Source organism: Olea europaea, chromosome 7, assembly GCF_002742605.1.
Source record: "Olea europaea var. sylvestris chromosome 7, O_europaea_v1, whole genome shotgun sequence".
NCBI classification, from domain to species: Eukaryota; Viridiplantae; Streptophyta; class Magnoliopsida; order Lamiales; family Oleaceae; genus Olea; species Olea europaea.
Window position 1 is genome coordinate 26,281,398 of NC_036243.1, and position 22,297 is coordinate 26,303,694.

The window sequence follows — 22,297 nt, forward strand, 5'->3', positions numbered from 1 at the left end:
TGTTTAATGCATTTAATTTTGGCAAGATCTATTATTTATTTAAATTAACTTTGTGATAAATAATATTAAATAATAGAGTTCGAAGATCCAAGTTTAAATGATTTTTTAATCACAAGGAGTTATGATTGTGAGATACAAATTACGTATGATTGGATCTTGACCAAATCGTGGTCGTAAGTAATAACGAGATTCGAATATCGTTAATACAGATAGACCATCACGTGTGACATTTCTTACTTCTGAAGTAAGTAGTTGATCTCACGAGTTAAAGTGTGGTCACACTTAAATGAACACGTGGATGTTTTGTTATAAAATAAAATATTGAAGACCCGCTAAGAGATTCCACATTGATAACTATCTGAGTGTTAGCGATTATTCGGTAGTGGAATTGGTCCTATGACATGAGATCATCATAGTGCCTTGTATGAGGACAGTCATGCTTTGACGGTGTTGGATGTTTCTCTGCCAAGAGCCGCTAATACGACATTGTTCGGATATGTCAAGAATCGTATAAAGGTTGTGAATGACTAATAGAGGATTCATCACTCTTAGATAGTAAGAGATTGTGATATGCATTTCATTCAATTAAGTCAATAACGAAATCTTTGGCCAAGGTATACATATAAGTCGAAAAGGAGTTTTCGACTCATATTGGCTTAATAGTAGAATGAAAGATATGATCGATAATCGAGATTGACACACTTCCATATCTCGTAGTTGATCAGATCATATTGATGAAGAGATTATAATTTCATGGTAAATGAACAGTTTTGGTTTTGTCATACCACGTGACATTTTCCGTCACATGTGTTGCCCTAATACATTGCTAGATGTCAATCTGGGCCGGTGAGTGTGAATTTGTAATAAATTAAGAGGGTGTTTAATTTATCAGTTTTGATTATATCAAAATAATATTTCACGTCATTAGGTATCGTGGTCGGGAACCTGATGGGTCATATACAAAAGAGAATTTGAAGATTGCAAATTCTCAATTAATTAATTCATCCAATCGTTGGATAAAATTAATTAATTGGATTGGTTATTTGTATCCCCGAATTAATTAATTGGATTAATTAATCACGGACTGAATTTAATTAAATGGATTAATTAAATATTGGACAGGACCGGGCCGAGCCGAGCCCGTTTGGGTTTATATAAATACATGGCTAGGGTTTGAGATCCATATTGTTTTCATTATTCTTGTTGGCACAAGAAGAAAAATCCTAGCAGTTGCAGTCTAATCTCTGTGTAGATTTCACTGGAGGTTAGACAATTGGACAACTGTGGAAGGCAGATTCAAGTTGCTGGAAAAGGATAACAAAATCAAGGAAAATGTATATTTTTCATCACAGTTCTTATCTAAATACAAAACTGAATTTTGGTGGGAATTGAAATTGTTTATTTTCGTTGTGCATGTTTAAGTGAATTCCCAACAATACATGCTTCCATGCAACTAACTTGCAATTGAAAACTAATCCACCAAAGGTTTTTTCATATATCCTTGGATTCATCCCTACGCCACTAACTTGCAATTGAGTAAAAATTATATTAGACCACTTGTTTCATTTTTAAGTTTGATGGTTGTGATGATTTCTTGCAAGCTGTAGTTTTTGATCGATTGAGTTTGAACTTTTCGTCAATTTTTCTAAAAATCATTGAACCAATTAATGCTTAACTGGAATTAATATCCCTATATTCAGTGTGCAGTTGATGATCCTATTGTTCAGAATTTCTTTTGTGATGCATCTGATGAAAGTTTAATAGAGAAAATGGGTCATTATTTAGAAATTTGATGAATCGTAGAGGATAAATTATTTAATTGAACAAAACAATGTATGCAGGCGTCCAATATTTTTTTGTCAATATCTTAAGAATTATATACTACTCGTGTAGTTCAAACACAATGACATTACTGATAGATTCAACTTTTCTCACATATTTGCCTAAACTAATCAAACACATACACTAGATAGTTTTTAATTTTTGATTTAGATGATAGTGATTTTTGAGACAGTATGAGCATTCTTCACTTTATATTTCTTTAACTAACTGCAACCATAAGTGTATGCATGGGGAATTTTATTAACGAAGCAATAATATGCTCCCAAGACTCTTGAATAATTCAATAAATCTTCAATATTTTTTTTTAACATCTACAATTTCTACATTAATAAAAAAACACAATAAATACAACATTTGTGCAACGCACGTGACAATGACTAGTATTGTATATAGATCTAGAAGATTTACTCATATAGTTTTAACTCCTAACGTTAAAAAAATAAAATAGTAAAAGAATATGTGATTTTCTGGTACATAATTACTTTCAAAGACTAAATTGGAAATATTGTAGTATAATTTATTTTAGATGACTTGACGCAGAGTTAAATAAAAAATGAAAAACAGATATCTATCATTGTCAAGTAAGAATAGTCTATAGTGGACAAAATAAAATAATATCAAGAACTGGCACAAAATAAGTCACTTCTTCAACTCTCGTGAGTTACTAGTTAGATATTCGATCTTAGTCCAGAGAAAGAAAAAATTATAGACAAAAGTACTTTGATCGTTGTCGAGTAAGTGAATTGTTACCCAATTGTAGTTGAGAACCTCGTTTTATATTGCAAACTGAGCATCCAATTATGATGATTCCTTGTTAAGTTCAAAAAACAATTATCTAAAAAAAATTCAATAGTCACTTTTTCACGTATGAGACTAGAAATCGAACAAAGTTTCCTCTATACTAGACATCAGTTGCAAAATTATGAACATTGTTATTCACTCAACTAATAACAAATTTCTAGTTAGTGAACAAACTTAATTTTATTCTAATATGATCTCCAAAATTTGAATTTATTATTATTATTTTTTTTTATTTTTTTTGCTTCATCCGATGCTACCAAAAGTCGTATCTAAGATGAAGATAGGTTAGGCAAGAGCCAAGCTAGGGATCCAAAGTTGAGGTGACCATGAAAAGTGATCCTTAACTTCTGAAATAAAGGTTAAGAGGTGTGACCTTGTAGCCCATTGGATGCTTAAGTCAGCAAATATAATAATAATAAGAAAAAAAGTATGCGTAAAGCCTTGAGCAGAGAGTAAAGCAATAACAATGTGTTCTTATTTATGACGTTAAGGTGCCTGTATTTATAATAATGCTTAGGTAATAGGATACCAAGCAGAAGTAGGATGCATGAAGGCTTTGGCTCGATCGAAGTACCTAGAAAATTCTTTCCTTGCAGGACTTTAGGTCTTTAGATAAATGTAAGGCTAGGTGCAAGTTTACTCGAAGTAGGAGATCGTTCATGCTCGATCAACACCAAATTCAAGAGGAGGCATGATCATGCACTCCCTCAAGACTTACAGGTCGATTGGGAAATCACACTTGATCATCCTGTAGGTCGGAAATGAACTATAGTGAGGAGAACAAAACGTAAACCTTGGAGTACTAATGTTGGGCAAAATGACACACCTTTGCCATAAGATTGCGAGAATTCACAATACCAGTAGGTAGATGAGATCATCGGAAAACAACTCAAATCATATTCTATACAAAAAATAAAAATCAACAATAAGAATTCAATTCATAATTTAATTAGGACAAAAATAATATTAAAATGTAATCAAAATAAAATATGTAAGCCTTGTTTAAGCCCCCATTAATTTGAATAAATGTATTATGAAATAGTGACTGATGAAGAATGTGTGATTAAAAATGAATGAAAAGTTTTTTATTTGTATATAATATTATTTTAATGAAACACGTGTGATTAAAAATGAGTACTGTAAAAAAAATTGTGAAAAATGTAAAATAAAGGGTGACAAGTTGGGCTAAATAGGTGTTGTAATTGAGTTAATTTTCAAATGGTCACTGAATTTAGGTTCATATCTTTAATTGATCATTGAAGTTTAAAATATCGAGTTTTGATCACTAAATTTAGGTCAATGTCTTTAATTGCTCAATGAAGTTTAAAATGTTGAGTCTTAATCTTTGAACTTTGAAAAATGTTGTACATTACTCACTGTAAACTCGATAATTTTCAAAGTTCAGTAGTTATGATAGTGATTAACGTACTATATTTTTCAAAGTTCAATGACTAAAACTCGATATTTTAAATTTTGGTGAGCAATCGAAGATACGGACCTAAATTCAATGATCAAAATTCGACATTTTAAATTTTAGTAATAAATTAAAAATATGGTCCTAAATTTAGTGAATATTGAAACAATTAATTCGATGTAATTGCATGAATAAATCCTGTCAAAGATCTCCCAATCCGATCTTCTTCAAAAACCTTCCAATATTGCTTGCATCATCATCATTGCTCTTCCCCCTCTTTCTCTCTCTATATCTCTCTCCAATGACTGAAAGTCCACTGCTGGTGCAACAGTTCCCCCAACCCCACTCTTACCTCTTTATTTATTACTTGCCATTGCGCTTTAGTTGTTAGATTCAAGTAATAAAAGTATGTTGTTTTCTTCAATGTTTTGAAAATCGGATCGAATCGATCGGTTCAATTGGGAACCGGCCTCAAATTCTGTCCGATACTAATAAATTAATCGAAAATTAAAAAATCGATAAATAACCTGTCTAACCAACCATTTTAGCCAGAAACCGAAAATTCGATCAAAGTTTTTACCCATTTTTTAAAAAATAAAAATAATAATAAAATTACAATTACAATTACTTTGATAAATGGGCTCAAGCATTGACAAGTCCAATGTTACATTCTTTCCAATACAAGTGTTGTTTTTAAAAGAGAAGAGATATACAATATTTTCCTTAACTTTCAATGTGAGATAAGTACAAGTGTTATTTTTAAAGAGAAGAGACATGCATTGTTTTCTTCAACTTCTAATGTGGGATAAATTGTAAAATCCTTTGCAATTTATATATTTGATAATTGTTCACTTTTTTTTCTTTCTATTAAACAAATTTTGGTCGCAAAAGCACAAATAATTTCAATTTTAACAAAGCAATTTATTTTAGACACAACAATTGTTAGTTTTTGATATTTTAAAATAAATTATAGGATAATAAATCATTAAATCTAATTAACAATTTATATTTACTTTAAATTAATAATACTACAATTTAAAATTTTGTTATTGTTATAATATTTTAGAGTTTGTTGGAGTATTTATTTATTTAATTTTGATATCCAATTTGACCTGGGATGGACCGGGTTTGACCATTTGACCCTTCACCTTTTTTTTGCTTTTCCGGGTCATTTTTAGAATATTGGTTTTCTTACTCTCTTGACTCTTCCTTCTCATCAAATTATCTTTGCTTTTCTCAATATAGTTAAAAAGTAAAGTCTCTTTTTTTTCTCTGAAAAATAGTGCTATGAGGACCTCCCATGCACAGAAGTTTGAACAGAGAGAATCCAGATTATTTTGGCTGTGTTGATGAAGCTGATCATGAGAAATATGAGAGCGGGTAAGATGGATGGGCCCTTTAAAGGCTGCAAGAGAAATGAGTGGAATTGCAGCACCAAAGAGTAATGTATAATGCTTTTCTCACTCCTCTTTCTCTCTCTAAATCTATGATCTCTATCTTTATATCCTTGGTGTTAACTCTCGTGTGGCTCCTCTCTTTCTCTATATCTATCTTTTATTAATGGGTCCGTTTAATTCATCCTCTACAAATCTCTAGCTGCTTCCCATTTTTTTGGCTTTTTAACCCACTCTTGCTTTCTTGCTTTCAATGGGTGTTGTATAATGAATGTCCAGTAAATTTATGACCATTGAGTTAAAAGCCCTCTGGTTAATGTATCATTTAAAGAAGAGTCTTTTAAAAAAGTCATGATTCTTGATGGGTTTTTGGGGCTCTGAATTCTCAGTTTCTTGGAATTTGGATTTCTTGAATGAAGTCCCACTTTTCTTTTCTTCATCACACAAGTAAAACATCTCACATTTTAGCATTATGATTCTATTGGGGTCTTTTGTTCTGGCTGTCTAAAACTTATTTACTTGTATGTAAACTTCTTAAGTTTGCCAAACATGCTGCGAGAGGACAAGTGGGCTACTGCTGGTTAGTGCATAAGGGCTTATTTCATGTTAGCCTTTTTACTTTCTTATACTTCTTTTAACAAACAGGAAAAAAGGTAGCAACTTTAATGTTGTTTATTGGGTTTTTATTTGGACACTAGGGAAATAGCCATAGGAAAAGCAATTATTTTCTCCTGAAGATATCACTTATAGAAGGATCAAGCTTTTTGGCATGTCATTAACAACCACCATCTGTTCTTGAAAGCACTGTCCTTTTAAACAATACATATTCTCATTAAGTCTTCAATGGACCGCTCCATTTGCCAGAGGTTTATACGTTCATCAGTAACATTTTCCCCGACAATGCTTAAAAAGGTTGGTCTTATGATCATTCTTTTATGGCTTGTTTCCTATGGAGGAATTGATACTATTATGGAAAAGACAAGAAACTAAAACCTGTTCATTGTATTGTCCACTCTGCCCACTGGCCAGAGTTTGATATGTGCATTCGTTCGGTGGTAATTTTTACCCCCACAATGCGTAGAATTGTGGGTTGTTATCATTTCGATATGGCATATACGAAAGGGATGATTCGATAGTACTGACAATTCTTTATCGAGTACTGCATACTAAACATCATTTAGTTTTTAATAGCCTAAATATTATGTTTAATGTGCTTGAGAGTTCTTTTTTGCAGAATTCTAATGTCAATGTTCTACTTCTGCTTCATGCTTATTTCTATTAGGACAGTAGAATCAATATATTTTAGCTAATTTTTCTCCTCCTTGAATTTTTTAGAACTGAGTAAAGAATTTCCATTAATCGCATTCAGCGAAAAGTAGGGTTTACTTGCCAAGAACACCATTATCGTTGTGGAATTTGGCTTCATTCACATCCCTTGCAGGGCTTTGAGGTTTTAAATTTGGTTGCACTCCTCAAATTGAGAAATTCAAGCTCTGTACTCCCCCCTCCTCTCTCGCTTTATAGTTTGAAATAGGGGCTTTGGTATGAATCAACATTGTATTCATTAATAAACATCTATATGGTTCACCTATCCGAGTAATTTGTAAACTATAAAAGTAGGAAATTTGCCATGTTGTATTTTCCTCCATTTGTTATTAAGATTTCTACATGTCCAGTCGATATTCCTTGCATTGTAATTTTCCATTTGCTGCATTTAACTTATGTAGTGTGGCTCAGAACTTCCTTAGATTCTTTCAGATCGAGTACAGCATAACGTGCTCTAAACTGATCTAAGATAAAGATCACAAATTGGGATACCACATCTTAGGACAAATATGTCATGATTTAGAAGCTTGTCGTACATAGTTCCTTGATTTCAGTTTTTTTTCTTTGGATTTTCAGAAGGTGGCGTTTCCAATGTGTTAACGCATATAGCCTGAGAACATTAACATATGTAGCAGGATAAGATTCTGCCGTTTCAGACTGGAGCTCATTTTAGACAACCTTAATTTGTCTCGGTTACTCTTAATCTACTGACAAGCAAAACAAAAATCAGGCCATGTCTGGGTTTTCCATACCTTTAGTGATGCAAGGAGAAGCTATTGACAGTTATGCTTCTGATGCTGATGAATTTCAGAACATTCAACCGGGGAAGGATACCATTAGAGATTTCTCGACTGCCACGTCATTTCCTGTCTGTAGGAATCCAGTTCTTTCTCAATTTGTTGAGGGGATTCCCCTTCCCGGGTTATCCATTAATACCCTTCCGGCTGTAAGATATGGTACTATCGAGAATCCCGACAACGTTTCAACTTCTGATACTTTTGATTATCACCTGGAATGCCCAAAAAACATTGTCCCAAGTGACTACACTAATATGATGAATTCTTCGTGTGGAACCATGAAGTATGTATGCAATGATTTACCTTTTGATACGAGCAGTAGATGGGACTTCAGCAAATCCTTAACTTCTCCAGAACTTGTAGGGACGGTTATACCCCAGCCAACGGGAAATTCCACTTCGAAGATATTACCAGAACGTGGCAGCTTGACCTCTAGTAGCCCAGGGTCGTCCCTATTTAGTAACCATCTGTCCCTTAGTCTTGCTACATCTCGAGCTTTTGTTATGCACGGGACTTCGGTTCAAGAACCATGTCTAGAGATGAGCTCGTCTGGTTTAACTAGCTATTGTTTGTTTCAAAGGCACATTGGGTCAGAACAAACATCTTGCAAAAGTAATAACGTTTCATTGAGCTCTAATTCTTCCAAGCCGGTTGAAATTTCACAGTTTTTATTGGGATCCAGATATTTCCGGGTGATGCAAGAAATACTTGCTGAAATTGCTGGCTTTGCATTTGAAAGTTTTGATCAAACAAGCTATTCAGCATTGAATCCTTCTGATTATCCCAATCGGGAACTTGGAATCAAGGATCAAGGAAATCGCCTTTTTCAAGACGGGGAAGTTGAAACAAAGAAAAGGCATCTGCTGGCTTTGTTGCAAGTGGTATGTACACCTTGCTAATTATTTTAAACTTTACTTAGAGAATCGTTTATCTATGTACGAAACAATGAAGTTGTATTTGACTCGTAATAATCTGGTGAAGCAGCTATGTGCATATTTTGCTGAGATTTAAAAAGAAATAAGTTATTTTGAAAGTAAATCTAACGTTAGTGTCAAACTAAGTAACTTATTTAATTTCAACTTTAATTCAGGTTGATGATAGCTTCAACCAATGCTTAGATGAGATCCATACAATTGTAACTGCATTTCATGCTGTAACTGAGTTGGAATCTGATATACACGCTCGATTTGCTCTTCCAACAATCTCTTTCATGTATAAAAACCTACGGGAGAGAATTAGCTGCCACATTCTTGAAATGGGAGCTAATTTTAGTGAAAGAGGGGTAATAGAAGAGAATTCATTTGAGGCATCCTTCATCCAAAAACAGTGGGCGCTTCAGCAGCTAAGAAAGAGAGATCATCCATTATGGAGGCCCCAACGAGGATTGCCCGAAAGATCTGTCTCCATCTTGAGGGCATGGATGTTTCAGAATTTTATTCACCCGTGAGCTATTATGCTGCATTTTTTTAATTGTTTGTTATAGAAACTTCAAAATAATATCCTCCATACTAAATGTTACGATAAACAGAATTTTAGCATTTTTCTTTTCTGCCAAGCATGTCATAAGCATGTTAATGGCCTCGTACTTTTCCTCTGGCATTCTGTCTTTGATTCATGTACTACTGTCCTTACTTTTCTTGTAAGCTCAATTCCTGCAAAACATCAGAGAATCAAGGGTGTTTTCTTAATATCCACAAACTTGCCTTTCGATGATTTAACCTTGTTTCTTTCCTCTCATCATCCTTTTGGTTGCGACTAGTTTATGACATCCTCTTTTCCTGTGAAAATGCATAGACATTGAGTTTGATCCTGAGGATGCCCACGTGTAATTTATACCAATAAAAAAGGGGGCAGTTTGTGTGTTCTATACAACTTGTTTAATAAGAAACTAATGTTCAGAATATGCCGTTTATTCAGGTATCCCAAGGACTCAGAGAAGCATTTGCTTGCATTAAAAAGTGGATTGACAAGAAGACAGGTACGCAGAGCCTTCCATAAAACAAGATAAGCATTTTGTGTTGTAAAGAGGAGGTTCCACAATATTAGATTTAGTCAACAATGAAAATACAGTAATGAATGTATTAAAACACAAAATCGGAGATCTCATTAAAGGTGCCCTAAGGCAGTAACAAGATGAAGATTCGGCCAATGAATAAGATGCTCCTTCCACCAAGCAGACCACTGCGAGTGTTAATCACACACCAAGGCTTAGAAATTAGGATGTTTTCGCACTCAGACCAAAGATCAGCCAAGATCATAGAAGATACAATCTTCTCACTTCACAAATCAGTTCACCCAAGAACACGGTACACTTCTCAGTGATAATCACTCAAGATTATAAAAAACAGTTTTGAGCAAGTGTTGAAAATCAAAGGAGATCTATGATTTTCAGAGAGGAAGAAGGAGATGAACTCGAACGGCCAGAGCAAAATGAAGAGTCTAGAAGAATGAAAATTCACGAGTCTCAAACCCTTGGACTCTCTTTTATATGAGTCACCAAATGGTCAATCATCCAATGGACATGGGGTTGACACATGGCATCATCATGAGGGTCCAAAGGAGAAACACGATTTTGCAAATTAAAAGTGCGTTTTTTTAAAGGACCAGCTAACACGTTCAAAAACAGCAATTAAAAATCAGCTGATCAACTCACGCTACTTCACCATTGTGCCACACCCTTTCAATCTCCACCTTGGTACAATGATTCACATACACTCAACAGTGGGGTTGCTCCCAGTTTTGAACATCAATTGCACTCATGTCAGATACTCAAATCAGCATGCAGTGATGTTCAACATGTTCAAGCAGTCCAAGAACTTGTTAAGGGGTAGCACCTTTGTACCTACATCAGCGGGGTTAAAATTAGTAGAAATCTTTTCAAGTTTCACAATTCCTTGTGAAATTATATCCCTTATAAAGTGAAATCTAACATCAACTTGTTTAGATCTATTATGTAAAACTGGATTTCTACTTAAATGAATGGCTGACTGACTATCAGAATAAAGAACTACTTCTTTAACAAAACCAAATTCATTTAATAACCCTTTCGGCCATATTCCTTCTTTTATAGCATCTGTTGCAGCAATATATTCAGCTTCAGTAGATAATGCAACAATCTTTTGAAGCTGTGATTTCCAGCTAATGCAAGAATTACATAAAGTATACACATAGGCTGAAGTAGACTTCCTATTGTCCCTATCACCAGCATAGTCTGAATCAGTGTATCCTCTCAAAATAACACCTTCAGTTTGTTTTCTAAACTGAATACCCAGATCTGATGTACCTTTAATGTATTTAAGAAGCTATTACATAGCTTCCCAATGAGCTTCACCAGGATTTGACATATATATACTTAAAACACTTAGAGAGTATGCTAAATCTGGCCTAGAACAAACCATGAGTTACATGACAGACCCAACTGCATTAGAATATGGCACTCTTGCCATTCTTTCAAATTCTTCTTTAGATTTAGGACATTGTTCATTTGAGAGTTTAAAATGATTTGCCAAGGGCAAACTCACACTTTCTTGGCAAACTCATACTTTTGGAATCAGACAAAGAGAATTTATTTAGCAATTTCAGCATGTATGACTTTTAACTGAGACTTAGTGTGCCTTCTCTCCTATTTCTTTTAACTTCAATACCTAAAATCATTCTCACGGGACCTAAGTCCTTCATTTCAAATTCTGATTTTAGTTTATTTTTGATATCTTCTATCTCTTTTATGTCATGACTTGCCAATAGCATGTCATCCACATAAAGGCGTAGATAAAGGAAATTTTCTCCACCATTTCCTTTACAATATAGGCAGGTATCAAAGTTACTTCTCTTAAAACCAAGTCCAAGTATAAAATTATCAAATTTTTTATACCATTGTCTTGGAGCTTGTTTTAAGCCATATAGGGATTTTTTAAGAAGGCAAACTAAGTCACACTTCTGATTTATCTCAAATCCTTTGAGTTGTTTTATGCAAATTGTTTCATCTAGATCACCATTTAAAAAAACTGTTTTCACATCTAATTGATCTAGTTCCCAGTTAAACTGTGTGGCTAAGGCCAGAATCACTCTAACAATAGTGAATTTTACAACAGGTGAGAAGATTTCATTGAAATCTACTCCTTTCTTTTGGGTAAAACCCTTAGCCACAAGTCTAGTTTTGTATCTTATATCATTTTCACTTTGTTCACCTCTTTTAATTTTGAAAATACATTTACAGTCAACAACCCTTTTTCCATATGGTCTTTTTACCAAAACTCAAGTTTTATTCTTTTTAAGTGATTGCATTTCATCTTGCATTGCTGCAAACCATTCCTCAGAGTCTTTACTATTAATGGCTTCCTCAAAGGACTCGGGTTCATTTTCAATCATACTTTGATAAGATAGCAAAGATACATCTTCATCAAACCTAGTAGGAGGTCTTATATGTCTTCTTTGTCTATCGCAAGCAAGTTGGTAATTGTCTAAAGGCTGATTAGTTTCCAATTCAACTTCAGATTCGTCATTAGGAACACCATCACCAGGTATCTCCTCATTTCTCTCATCAGGTTGTGCAGTATTCTGATGATTTTCATCATCAGATTGTTCCACCTCAATTTCAACCCCCTTTTCCACATTTTCATCGTGATTCAAAGGCCCTATTTTATTTTCAAATTTATGGCAAGGCAGATCATCATCATTAAACACCACATTTCTACTGATTATGATCTTATAGCCTATGTTCTCCCTTACCCATAACCTATATCCCTTTACCCCTTCACCATAGCCCAAAAATACACATTTAAGGGCCCTAGGTTCTAACTTTCCTTCAGATTGGTGTGTAAAGGCTGCACAACCAAATACCCTCAAGTTATTGAAGTCAACTGGTTTTCCACTCCACATCTCTTCAGGGGTTTTAAAGTGTATGGCACTAGAAGGGCTTCTATTAATCAGATAACTAGCAGTTTTAATAGCTTCCCCCAAAAAAATCTTAGGCAGACCTGAACTCAAGAGCATACATCTCACTTTATCAAGAATTGTTCTATTCATTCTTTCGACCAAACCATTTTGTTGTGGGGTGTGTGCTACTGTACGATGTCTTAATATACCAGAAAGTTTGCACAACTCATCAAATTCAAAATTGCAGAATTCCAAACCATTATCAGCTCTTAATACCTTAATATTTTTGTCAGTTTGGTTTTCAATCAAAGTTTTCCAGTTCTTGAACATACCAAAAGTATCAGATTTTGATTTTAAAAGAGAAGTCCAATTTTTTCTAGAAAAATCATCAATAATTGACAAAAAATATTTAAAACCAGTATGAGTTGTTACAGAAGCTGGTCCCCAAAGATCAGCATGCAAATATTCAAGTATAGACACATATTTATGCATTCCAGGTAAGAGAGGTAATCTATTATGTTTTCCAAGAATGCAATAGTCACAAAAACTGAGTTTTTCTATGTTATCCTTTCCAAAGGCACCCTGTTTATTCAAAATCTGTAGCCCTTTGTCACTAATATGGCCCAGTCTTTTATGCCATATATGTGACTTATCATTTTAGACTGAGATTGCTGCTGATGTGGACTCCAAAAAATTTTCAGTTTGTAAAATGTACAGGACATGTCTCTTTAGGGCTCCAATAATTATTTGTGAACCCCTCAAGATTTTAATGTATTCCTTGTTAATCAATATGTCATAGTTTAGGTAATCTAGAACCCCTAAGGAAATAAGATTTCTTTGCAAATCAGGAACATATCTAGTCTTTTCCAAAACCATGTTATTATTTCCTTTTACTTACAATGTAATTGTTCCTATTCCTTTAACCTGACATGTCATATGATTACCCATTAAAACCTTACCACCCTTTACATTTTCAAACTCTGTAAACCATTATTTGTTTGGACACATATGGTAGATGCAGCCAGAGTCAAGAATCCACTCTTGATTGGACACATATGGTAGGTGCAGCCAGAGTCAAGAATCCACTCTTGACAAGGTGAACTGCTTACAGCCACATAGACTTCATCAATTAAGGTCTCATTATTGTAGGCTAAGGCTGCACCACCATCATCTTTAGATTGGTTTTTGAAATCACTAATTCTTTTGGGACAGTTTTTGATAAAATGACCCTCATTTAGACAATAGAAATGCTTCTTTCCTTTAGTCTTCATTTTCATTTTATCCTTAGGATTTGTCTTTTTCTTGTGTCCAGGTTTTTTGATAAAGTTCATAGTCTTAGGATTAGATCTAGTCTTGGCCATCAAGTTCTCCCATTGATAGATTCTTTCCTATCAGACTTTAACTCTAATTCCTTATTTCTTAAAGCATTAATAATCACATCAGTGGTTAGAGTTTCCCTCCCATATTCAATTGCATTTTTAACATCTTTATACTTATCACTAATTGAATTTAACAAGACCACAGCCAACTGATCTTTTGAGAGTTTCTCATTACAGTCGGCTAGGTCACGGGATAGTCTATTAAATCTATCAATATTAGCCTCAAGGTCAAGAGATGAGTCAAGTTTAAAATCGAAAAACTGTTTCAGAAGATACACCTTATTTGGCATAGATTTAGTCAAGTATGTATCTTCCAACTTTTTCCACAACTCAACAGCAATATTAGTCTCGCCAATTTCTCGTAATACATTATCAGATAAATGCAGAAAAATTGAACTCCAGGCAGTTTCATCAAGTTCAATTTTCTTGGTTTCTTTTAAATCATCAGGCCATGTTTCATCAATAGCTTTAGCACACTTTTGTTGTAACAAAATTGCCCTCATTTTCTGGCGCCAGAGACTGAAGTCTCCTTTGCCATTAAAAACATCCAATTTAAATTTTGTATTTGTCATTTTAGAAAGTAGTTCCAGAATGTACAGATCAAATAGACACTTCACAGTTATTTACAACTCAAAATCAATTCAAGTATCACCACTCAAGAGACATGAATATACAGTAATCATATGCTGTAAAGAACTTCAGTTATTTCACAAGAGTTGTTCAAAGTCTAAGAGTCACAGTGTGTTTATCACAACACAAATCACATTTGAGCAGCAAGAACCAAGATTATATGCTAATCAGTATCACAGCAGTGTATTAATATCAAGACCTTTGACTTATGTCAAGGTAACCCTTAGATTCCAGAGAACTCTTAGGGTTTCTGGACCAAGGAATTACCAAGGCAGTCGCAGATTACAAGATTAAATCACAGTAGCAGCAGCTCAAAAATTTATACAATTAATTTGCAGTAGTAATCGAAAACTAGAACAATCTCACCAGATCCCTTCAATAGGATTTCAAGAAATAACGAAGGTTAGCTAAAGCAAGTGTCACAATTTCAGATCTACACGAGTTAGAGTCAAGAACCTCCGTCTGAAAGCTCTGATACCACTGTAAAGAGGAGGTTCCACAATATTAGATTTAATCAACAATGAAAATACAGTAATGAATGTATTAAAACACAAAATCGGAGATCTTATTAAAGGTGCCCTAAGGCAGTAACAAGATGAAGATTCGGCCAATGAATAAGATGCTCCTTCCATCAAGCAAACAACTGCGAGTGTTAATCACACACCAAGGCTTAGAAACTAGGATGTTTTCGCACTCAGACCAAAGATCATCTTCTTCTTCCTCTTTGAAAATCATAGATCTCCTTTGATTTTCAACACTTGCTCAAAACTGTTTTTTGTAATCTTGAGTGATTATCATTGAGAAGTGTACTGTGTTCTTAGGTGAACCGATTTGTGAAGTGACAAGATGATCTATGATTTTCAGAGAGGAAGAAGAAGATGAACTCGAACGGTCAGAGCAAAATGAAGAGTCTAGAAGAATGAAAATTCATGAGTCTCAAACCCTAGGACTCTCTTTTATATGAGTCACCAAATGGTCAATCATCCAATGAACATGGGGTTGAAACATGGCATCATCATGAGGGTCCAAAGGAGAAACACGATTTTGCAAATTAAAGGTGCGTTTTTTTAAGGGACCAGCTAACACGTTCAAAAACAGCAATTAAAAGTCAGCTGATCAACTCACGCTACTTTATCATTGTGCCACACCCTTTCATGTGTTTATAAAAACACGTTCCGTCTCCTCACTTTATCCATGGTTAATGCACAATCTCACTTTGGATTCCCATAAACTATGAATTACACCAGAGCATGCTTGACATTTGTGTTTTAGTCATATTACTTGTTTGTTTTCAGTTTTGCTGCACCCTCCTTTATCAAAATTTAGGACCTACCAGGAAAAGAACATAAGCAGATTTAATACGAATGATGCATTAAGAATATCTTTTCTTGTTCTTGCTGTTGTAATACAAGAACATGTACTTGCTTGAATGATTTTTCGATTCTTTGTGTATAAATTGTCTTTAAAGTAGTATATTTCCTTGTAAGCTATCCCCTTTTTTCTTTTTTCCTTTTTTTTGGTGATATCTAATTTCTACGAGCAATGGTTATGATCAGGTATCCAATTGGTTTATAAATGCTCGTGTTCGTCTGTGGAAGCCGATGATAGAGGAAATGTACACGGAGATGAACAGGCGGACAGGTCGCCGGAACAATGAAGGAAATGACAGCAACTGTAGAAATCATATGTTCTTTGAGAATACAAGGTTTAAAATGAATTAACATAAGAAAAAGATATTCTGTAATACATGGAAGTATTATTATTTGCTGAATCTAGTCAAGTTACGACGGTAAAAATCTGTTCAGTGTAACTGAATCAGCTATATAATGATGAATATGTTGTAATTTTTTAGAGCATGTTTGGCAAAGCCTAATCCCCAAAATATGTTTGGATTAAAATTTTATTATTATCTTTTAAGTAAAAGTTACTCTTTTTGAACATTTTTAATTTTTCAGGCAAAAAGTAAATAATGTAAACTTCATCGGTGAAAAATAGTTTATTCTAAAACTTACTTTTATAAGTGTAATTGTATTAATTCGTTGAGTGAAAATGCTAAACAACTATAAATATTTTTTATTTTTATTATTATTATTTATTTTTTTTTTTGTAAATTTCCAAAGTATGGCTTCTGACGTGGAGATTAACTTTATTGTAGTGCATAAACATGGACAAGAAACAATGGGTGTCGAGAAAGATAACTTGGATCCACTGGAAAGAACAGAAGTGAACATTTTTTTTAGTGGAAAGAAAACAAAGTGAGAATTCAACACAACAGTTATGAAAACTTATCCCACCTTTTATTATTCTTGCCTGCTTTATTGTCATAAACAATTATTATTCAAATAATTTACAGATCACTCGCTAATTCTCAACTAATACTCGTGATTACAAATGAGAAAAAATTGTCTTTTCTTTCTTCTGTTATCTACAATCGTCCCGGAGTTTTCTTGGCACACGACGTTCTTCCAATAACATGTATATTCATCCCCTGCTACATATGATTACAAGAACTTGCTTACCATCTTCACCCAAGACTTATGCAGGAATTCTAGTTTTGATTGGTTTTAACTTCAATCCCATGCTTTCCGGTGAAAAAAGCTCGGGTGAGATGCTAGTAGGACTTGAGGGACTTCTAGGGCTGACACTGTATTGAGATGGCTTGTAGAAACCATAACCCATGAGAAAATATTCCAATGGTATTAACATGGCGTCTGGTTGTTCTTCTGTGACCACTGACCCACATGATTGAACCTGAATAACAGGAGAGGGTACGTTTAAGTAATGTTTGTTCCCTGTCAAAGTGAACAAGAGAGTGATGAAACAGTTAAAGCATACCTCGACTAAGGCACTGAATCTTCTATCTAGCTTTGAAGTCATATGGAGGGCCTCAAAGTGGAAAGGAGAGTTTTCTCCAACGAATATCAAAGATCGACACTGTAGTCTCTTCAAGCCCTCGCTAATGTCCGGTCTCCTGTGAAACAACAGATTATTACCATTAAATCTTTTTAGCTTGTTTTGCATGCCGCATTTGACAGCAACGTACAAAATAAAAGAAAAAGAAAAAAGAAAAAAAAAAAGAAAAAAAGCAAGCTAAAATCAAGAATGCTGTACTGTGTAGCGTTGTTTAATTCCGTGCATTAAACATGCCCTTGGAGTGTAGGCGATAGTTAATCCAATGCAGCTTATGATTGATTATGCATCACGTATTTGGAAAAAAATATCCTAGTCCATGTTTAACAAAAATCTTTTTACCTTTGTAGCAACAACAAATTAGACTTTCAAATGATCAATATGTTCATCTTAAAAATGCCTGCAAAGTCTCGTCATTTATAATAAAAACATCAGGAGAAAGAATATACCCATTAATTGCTTCAAGAAACCGCAGCACATTTGGGGTTTGTCTTTCTCCCAACAACTGCAAGCAAAACAATTTCAGTGAAATTCTCATATCAATCCAACCCTTGCAATCCATCTCGCATCCAAAAATAAAGAAAATAACAAAAGAAGGCACTGACTCTTCTGCATGCTTGAACAACATCCGAATCTGGTACATCTGTGCTGCCACGAACTTCCTGTTGTATCATTGTAAATGTGATGAAAACATTTACCATATACAATGATTTGAATGAAAAAAACGAAATGCACTCCAAAAGAACACCTTGCTAAAGTATCGCATCAGCAAAAGCTCCTTCACCAAACCGCACATGCCACAAATATACAGTAAATTTGACATCACCTGCAAAGGGTTTACCGCGACACAGGAAAAAAATTTATTTCACCTTCTCCTCCCCCAAAGATGTACAAACAATTAATTACCAAGTCCACAAACGCACCAAAGAGATTGGTGGAGGAATGAGTTGAGAAAATTAACCTTATTGCATAACCATTCTGTCCAAGACGGTGCTTTGCATAGAGGGGAAACAAGAATCAAACCCATAACACGACGAGTATATTTCATCTGTGTTGAAGTGGAGTATAACTTCAGCAAAAACTATCGTATGGAATCAAAATACAATCATTCAGCTGCTGGAACTAGGGAAACTTACAGCAAACAGGGTAAGAATATAAGCTCCGGCTGTCACCCCCATGCACATCACGGCATCAAGTCTAAAGGAAAACAGAAAATATATCGCTCCAGGAAAAGAATTGTCAAAAAATCGTTGAATGTCAAAGAATATGAAGGCAAAAAACCATCAAAGAGATAAAGGGTTTAAATAACTAAAATTCAAGGAGGGTTTAAGAAGTAATAACACTGAAATTACCCAAAATAGTCAAGAATCTCAGCAATCTGATCAGTTAAACCATCAACGGATAAAACAGGTTCATCTGGGCTGATGGCAGCAGCTTCTAACTGCAATACTCTTGGATAAGTTTCAGATATAAATTGATGTGAATAGAAGCATTCCGCAAAAAGGCTCATGTCAAAATAATTTTTTCCTGCATAAACAACATCAGGAATCAAGCAATCGGTGTACAGACCTCGTGTCCGGGAGGGCTGAGATGGTAAATACAGAAGTTGTGGATAAGCAGAGAAAATGCTTCTGGACAAAAAAAAAGTCCTTGGAAACAAGACACATCTGTTCAGTGATGCAGACAAACAAGGATTTAGATGTCAACACCATTCCTAAAAAATTCAATCTTCCTTCAAATCAATGAAATGGAAAAAAAGATGCATGGGAAGCAGGGAAGCCAAAAGCGGAACATGCATAAGATGGGTAACTACAAAATTTATGTAGGAATATCAACCTAATAATTAAGAAATACTTCACGTGCTCAGTCTCAAGCATACGGCTCATCGTTTCGAGCTTGAAAATATTACAATTTTAACAACAAAAATTACTTTAGTGAATTCAAACCAAAAACAACTAAATAATGAGAAAAATTTGCTAAGACACTTCCATTCCCCCCAAATGTTAGCCAATATATAGCTCAGTTAAAAAAATGTTACATCGAGATAGGTAATGCAGACTAGAGATGTAATATGATTAATCAAAGTTCAAGACAGCACTTCATGACAAATTAGTATGCTTACAATTTAAAGCTAGATCAGGATAAGTGATTAAAGCCGGCTTGTCCAGGTCTCCAAAAACAGTAACAGAGACATAACCGTGGCTTGTCTTAACAGTATGCTTCTGTAAACAATTAGGCAAAACCATAGTTAGCCAAAATCCTTTACAAAATACGACAAAAACAACAAATAAAACCAATCTTCCACTAGCTATTTCAATTTGATAAAAATTTCTTGTGCCTTATGCTGTAAAAAGGAATAATTTTTCATAAAAGCTAACGCTAGGTATATCTGGTTTCCTAACAGGATTTCCCATTTGCAGTGGTCCCTTGTGAAAAAGTACAGTTAGTTCATCAGTACACTTTCGGAGAGGATTGAAAGGGCAACTTTTTTTTTTTTTTTTTTTTAACTTCATTGCATTAACTAAGAATCAGAGCACATGTGAATAAGCAAAACAGAAGAAGAAAGAATATACTTAATTCTTCATAACTTCAATAATCTGAATAAGTTGCAAACCAATTATAATCTAGAAAAAATTTGCGAAGTAAGATATAGTTTTCATAATTTTCAAAAACTTCCAAAATTATCCACAATCACACTCCGGCCACAATACATTTGAAGACACGCTTGAACCAAGAACGCGCAAGAGCCAAGTCGGTGACATATATTACTATATATCATCTTTTTATGTTGATATAAAGACTCACATTAAGCAAGAGTAACAAATTTAGGGGGAAATGTCATCTATGTATAATCCAACTATGATCGCAGCTCAATCTACAATCAAATGCAATCAAAACAATGGTATAATGAACTATTTTTCGTGGAACCCAAAAAAGAAAAGAATACAATAAAACCTCTTCGATAAATTCATAAAAAGTTAATTTTTCACCTCGTTTATCAGCATAAATTCAAAACTTCTACATTAAATTGAAGTTCATAAAATAACTTTGCACACAAATATAAGCACATACATAGTGTATATATGCATAAAAATGCATGTATAATGTGAGTAAGTTTGACCTTTCCGGGAAGATAAGTGCACTCCACATCGACGGAAACATAGTCGCTGGAGTCCCCCATTGGTCGGTACCTCTCTCTCTCTCTCTCCACTTTCTCTCACTAAAACTCTCGCCCGGATATTCGAGACGCATTGGATTTGGCATCTATAGCTTATATACCAATCCAGTCTACTCTCTTTCTCTCGACACTTTTTTCTTCGGACAAATATATTCTGTACGTATCCAAATGTTTAGTAGGTTGAGCTGACTCACAACGTTCACTGAGTCACCGACGCTTTCCTTAACCCGAGACACGATTGAAGTTTAACTACAGTAAGAGGCCGACGGAATTTCTTTCAAAAGACTCAAATGCCCTTGAGACTTCTTTCTATTACTCATCTAGTCCTGTCACTCCTTTTCTATTCGTCTTTTTCTTCTTCTTTTTTTTGATAAACACTTTTTGACCTTAGCTTATTGTCTTGTTTTGTTAATAGTGGAGGAAACCGAATCATAATCCATGCGAAATAATTTAAGATTTGAAATTATATTTGTAGATAAATAAATATTTCAATTGTTGACCCCAATAAACGTTGTCAACAGATACCGGGCCCACCCGCGCACACGTGAGCGAAGGTCCAACACACTAAGACACGTGGACGGTCTACAAAAGATAGATCAAGGGCGTAGGAGTAGCTCCATGATGCGGGACGAAAACGTTCAGAATCCGGCGATATGATCGTAGAGCGATTGTATAATAATTACCAATCGATATTTGAAAATGTATATCTAAATATGTATGGACTCATTTGTGTTGCAAAATAATAAGCAAGAGAGAGTTGAATAAAATATGGTTTCTTATATTGATTCTTGCATTCGCCCTTGTATGGGGTACATGGGGGAGTATTTATAGTGTCACAAGTTAGATCGTGACCTTTGGTTCGGGGTACACGTGACCTTATCCGGTTAGTTTACATGTCAAATTGTAGGCTGATCAGTCGCACCTAACCTGTTATACATTATTGATTGGCAGAGCCGCCTCTACTAGTGACAAGACTTAACATTTACACTCATGACAAACGTCCTATCAATCATTCAAGTAAGATCTTTGTGCAGAAGATCTCTTGGGAGAGATGTCTATGGAAGATGTTGCTTTGTGCTATAGATGTTGTCACCTCGGCTAAGGAGCTTCGGCAAACAGGGCCTTGTCCACCTTCAAAGGGCCTCGGCATATGGGCTTCAGAGTTCCTCATGAGGCAAGGATAAATGGGCCTCGATTTGAGGGCTTCGGAATCTGTGGACCTCGGTTTGTGGGCCACGTGGTTCGCTATGGGCCCTGGTGGGTTGCTCAAGTGTGCGAACACGTAACAATAGTCCCCCAAGTCCAAATATAGTCATTTATGTAATGCGAGGACTTTGATGAAGTGAGGCCAGCCAGCTAGTTGAAAGAAATTTTTTTAAAATTTGTATACTCCAAATAATAGTCCCCCAAGTCCAAATATAGATATTAATATCATGGTTGGAGTTAGAGATTTGCTGTTGTCTAAGAAGTGATGAGAATGATGAAGCCTGGGTAACTGAACCTGCGAGGCTTGATAGCTGATTTCTGATGTAGAAGTCGAGGTGGTTGAGGAACCAAATCTACGAAACTTGATGGCTGAATTCTGATGAGGAAGCCGAGGTGGTTGAGGAACCGAACCTACGAGGCTTGATGGCTGAATTCTGATGAGGAAGCCGAGGTGGTTGAGGAACCGAACCTACGAGGCTTGATGGCTGAATTCTGATGAGGAAGCCGAGGTGGTTGAGGAACCGAACCTACGAGGCTTGATGGCT

General features: G+C 34.9%; 2 protein-coding genes across 6 annotated transcripts; one reads left to right on the forward strand and one right to left on the reverse strand.

Annotated features, from left to right (window-relative positions):
• The first annotated feature begins 5,294 nt into the window (after positions 1 to 5,294).
• Positions 5,295 to 16,309, forward strand: LOC111397594 (homeobox protein ATH1-like). Of its 4 annotated transcripts, XM_023024595.1 has the most exons (6): positions 5,511 to 6,031; positions 6,150 to 6,363; positions 7,354 to 8,455; positions 8,665 to 9,017; positions 9,492 to 9,552; positions 16,015 to 16,309. In XM_023024595.1, the coding sequence occupies exons 3-6, from the start codon at positions 7,511 to 7,513 to the stop codon at positions 16,177 to 16,179; spliced, it is 1,524 nt and encodes a 507-aa protein (XP_022880363.1). In that variant the 5' UTR covers positions 5,511 to 6,031; positions 6,150 to 6,363; positions 7,354 to 7,510; the 3' UTR covers positions 16,180 to 16,309. The 4 variants fall into 4 exon arrangements, with proteins under 4 accessions (XP_022880362.1, XP_022880363.1, XP_022880361.1 ...); XM_023024594.1 differs by lacking the exons at positions 5,511 to 6,031; positions 6,150 to 6,363 and adding an exon at positions 5,295 to 5,503; XM_023024593.1 differs by having other exon boundaries at positions 5,511 to 6,363.
• Positions 16,310 to 16,733: 424 nt separating this feature from the next.
• Positions 16,734 to 20,711, reverse strand: LOC111397595 (protein NDL2-like). Of its 2 annotated transcripts, XM_023024597.1 has the most exons (11): positions 20,490 to 20,711; positions 19,491 to 19,590; positions 18,938 to 19,035; positions 18,721 to 18,809; positions 18,505 to 18,565; positions 18,330 to 18,416; positions 18,117 to 18,194; positions 17,974 to 18,030; positions 17,818 to 17,873; positions 17,294 to 17,429; positions 16,734 to 17,209 (listed from the first exon to the last, which is right to left on the reverse strand). In XM_023024597.1, exons 1-11 carry the CDS (start codon positions 20,547 to 20,549, stop codon positions 16,994 to 16,996), a joined length of 1,038 nt encoding a protein of 345 aa, XP_022880365.1. In that variant the 5' UTR covers positions 20,550 to 20,711; the 3' UTR covers positions 16,734 to 16,993. The 2 variants fall into 2 exon arrangements, with proteins under 2 accessions (XP_022880365.1, XP_022880366.1); XM_023024598.1 differs by lacking the exons at positions 18,938 to 19,035; positions 20,490 to 20,711 and having other exon boundaries at positions 18,721 to 18,895.
• Positions 20,712 to 22,297: the final 1,586 nt, after the last annotated feature.

What these genes read in the sequence shown, in the direction of transcription:
- LOC111397594 (XM_023024594.1), top strand. Translation starts at nt 7,511, where the DNA reads ATGTCTGGGTTTTCCATACCTTTAGTGATGCAAGGAGAAGCTATTGAC. An exon ending in TGCTGGCTTTGTTGCAAGTG is followed by an intron (nt 8,456 to 8,664) that starts GTATGTACACCT and finishes ACTTTAATTCAG; the next exon opens with GTTGATGATAGCTTCAACCA. An exon ending in TTTCAGAATTTTATTCACCC is followed by an intron (nt 9,018 to 9,491) that starts GTGAGCTATTAT and finishes CCGTTTATTCAG; the next exon opens with GTATCCCAAGGACTCAGAGA.
- LOC111397595 (XM_023024597.1), bottom strand. Translation starts at nt 20,549, where the DNA reads ATGGGGGACTCCAGCGACTATGTTTCCGTCGATGTGGAGTGCACTTAT. An exon ending in CAGAATGGTTATGCAATAAG is followed by an intron (nt 18,195 to 18,329) that starts GTTAATTTTCTC and finishes AACCCTTTGCAG; the next exon opens with GTGATGTCAAATTTACTGTA. An exon ending in TTTCTTGAAGCAATTAATGG is followed by an intron (nt 17,430 to 17,817) that starts GTATATTCTTTC and finishes GTTGTTTCACAG; the next exon opens with GAGACCGGACATTAGCGAGG.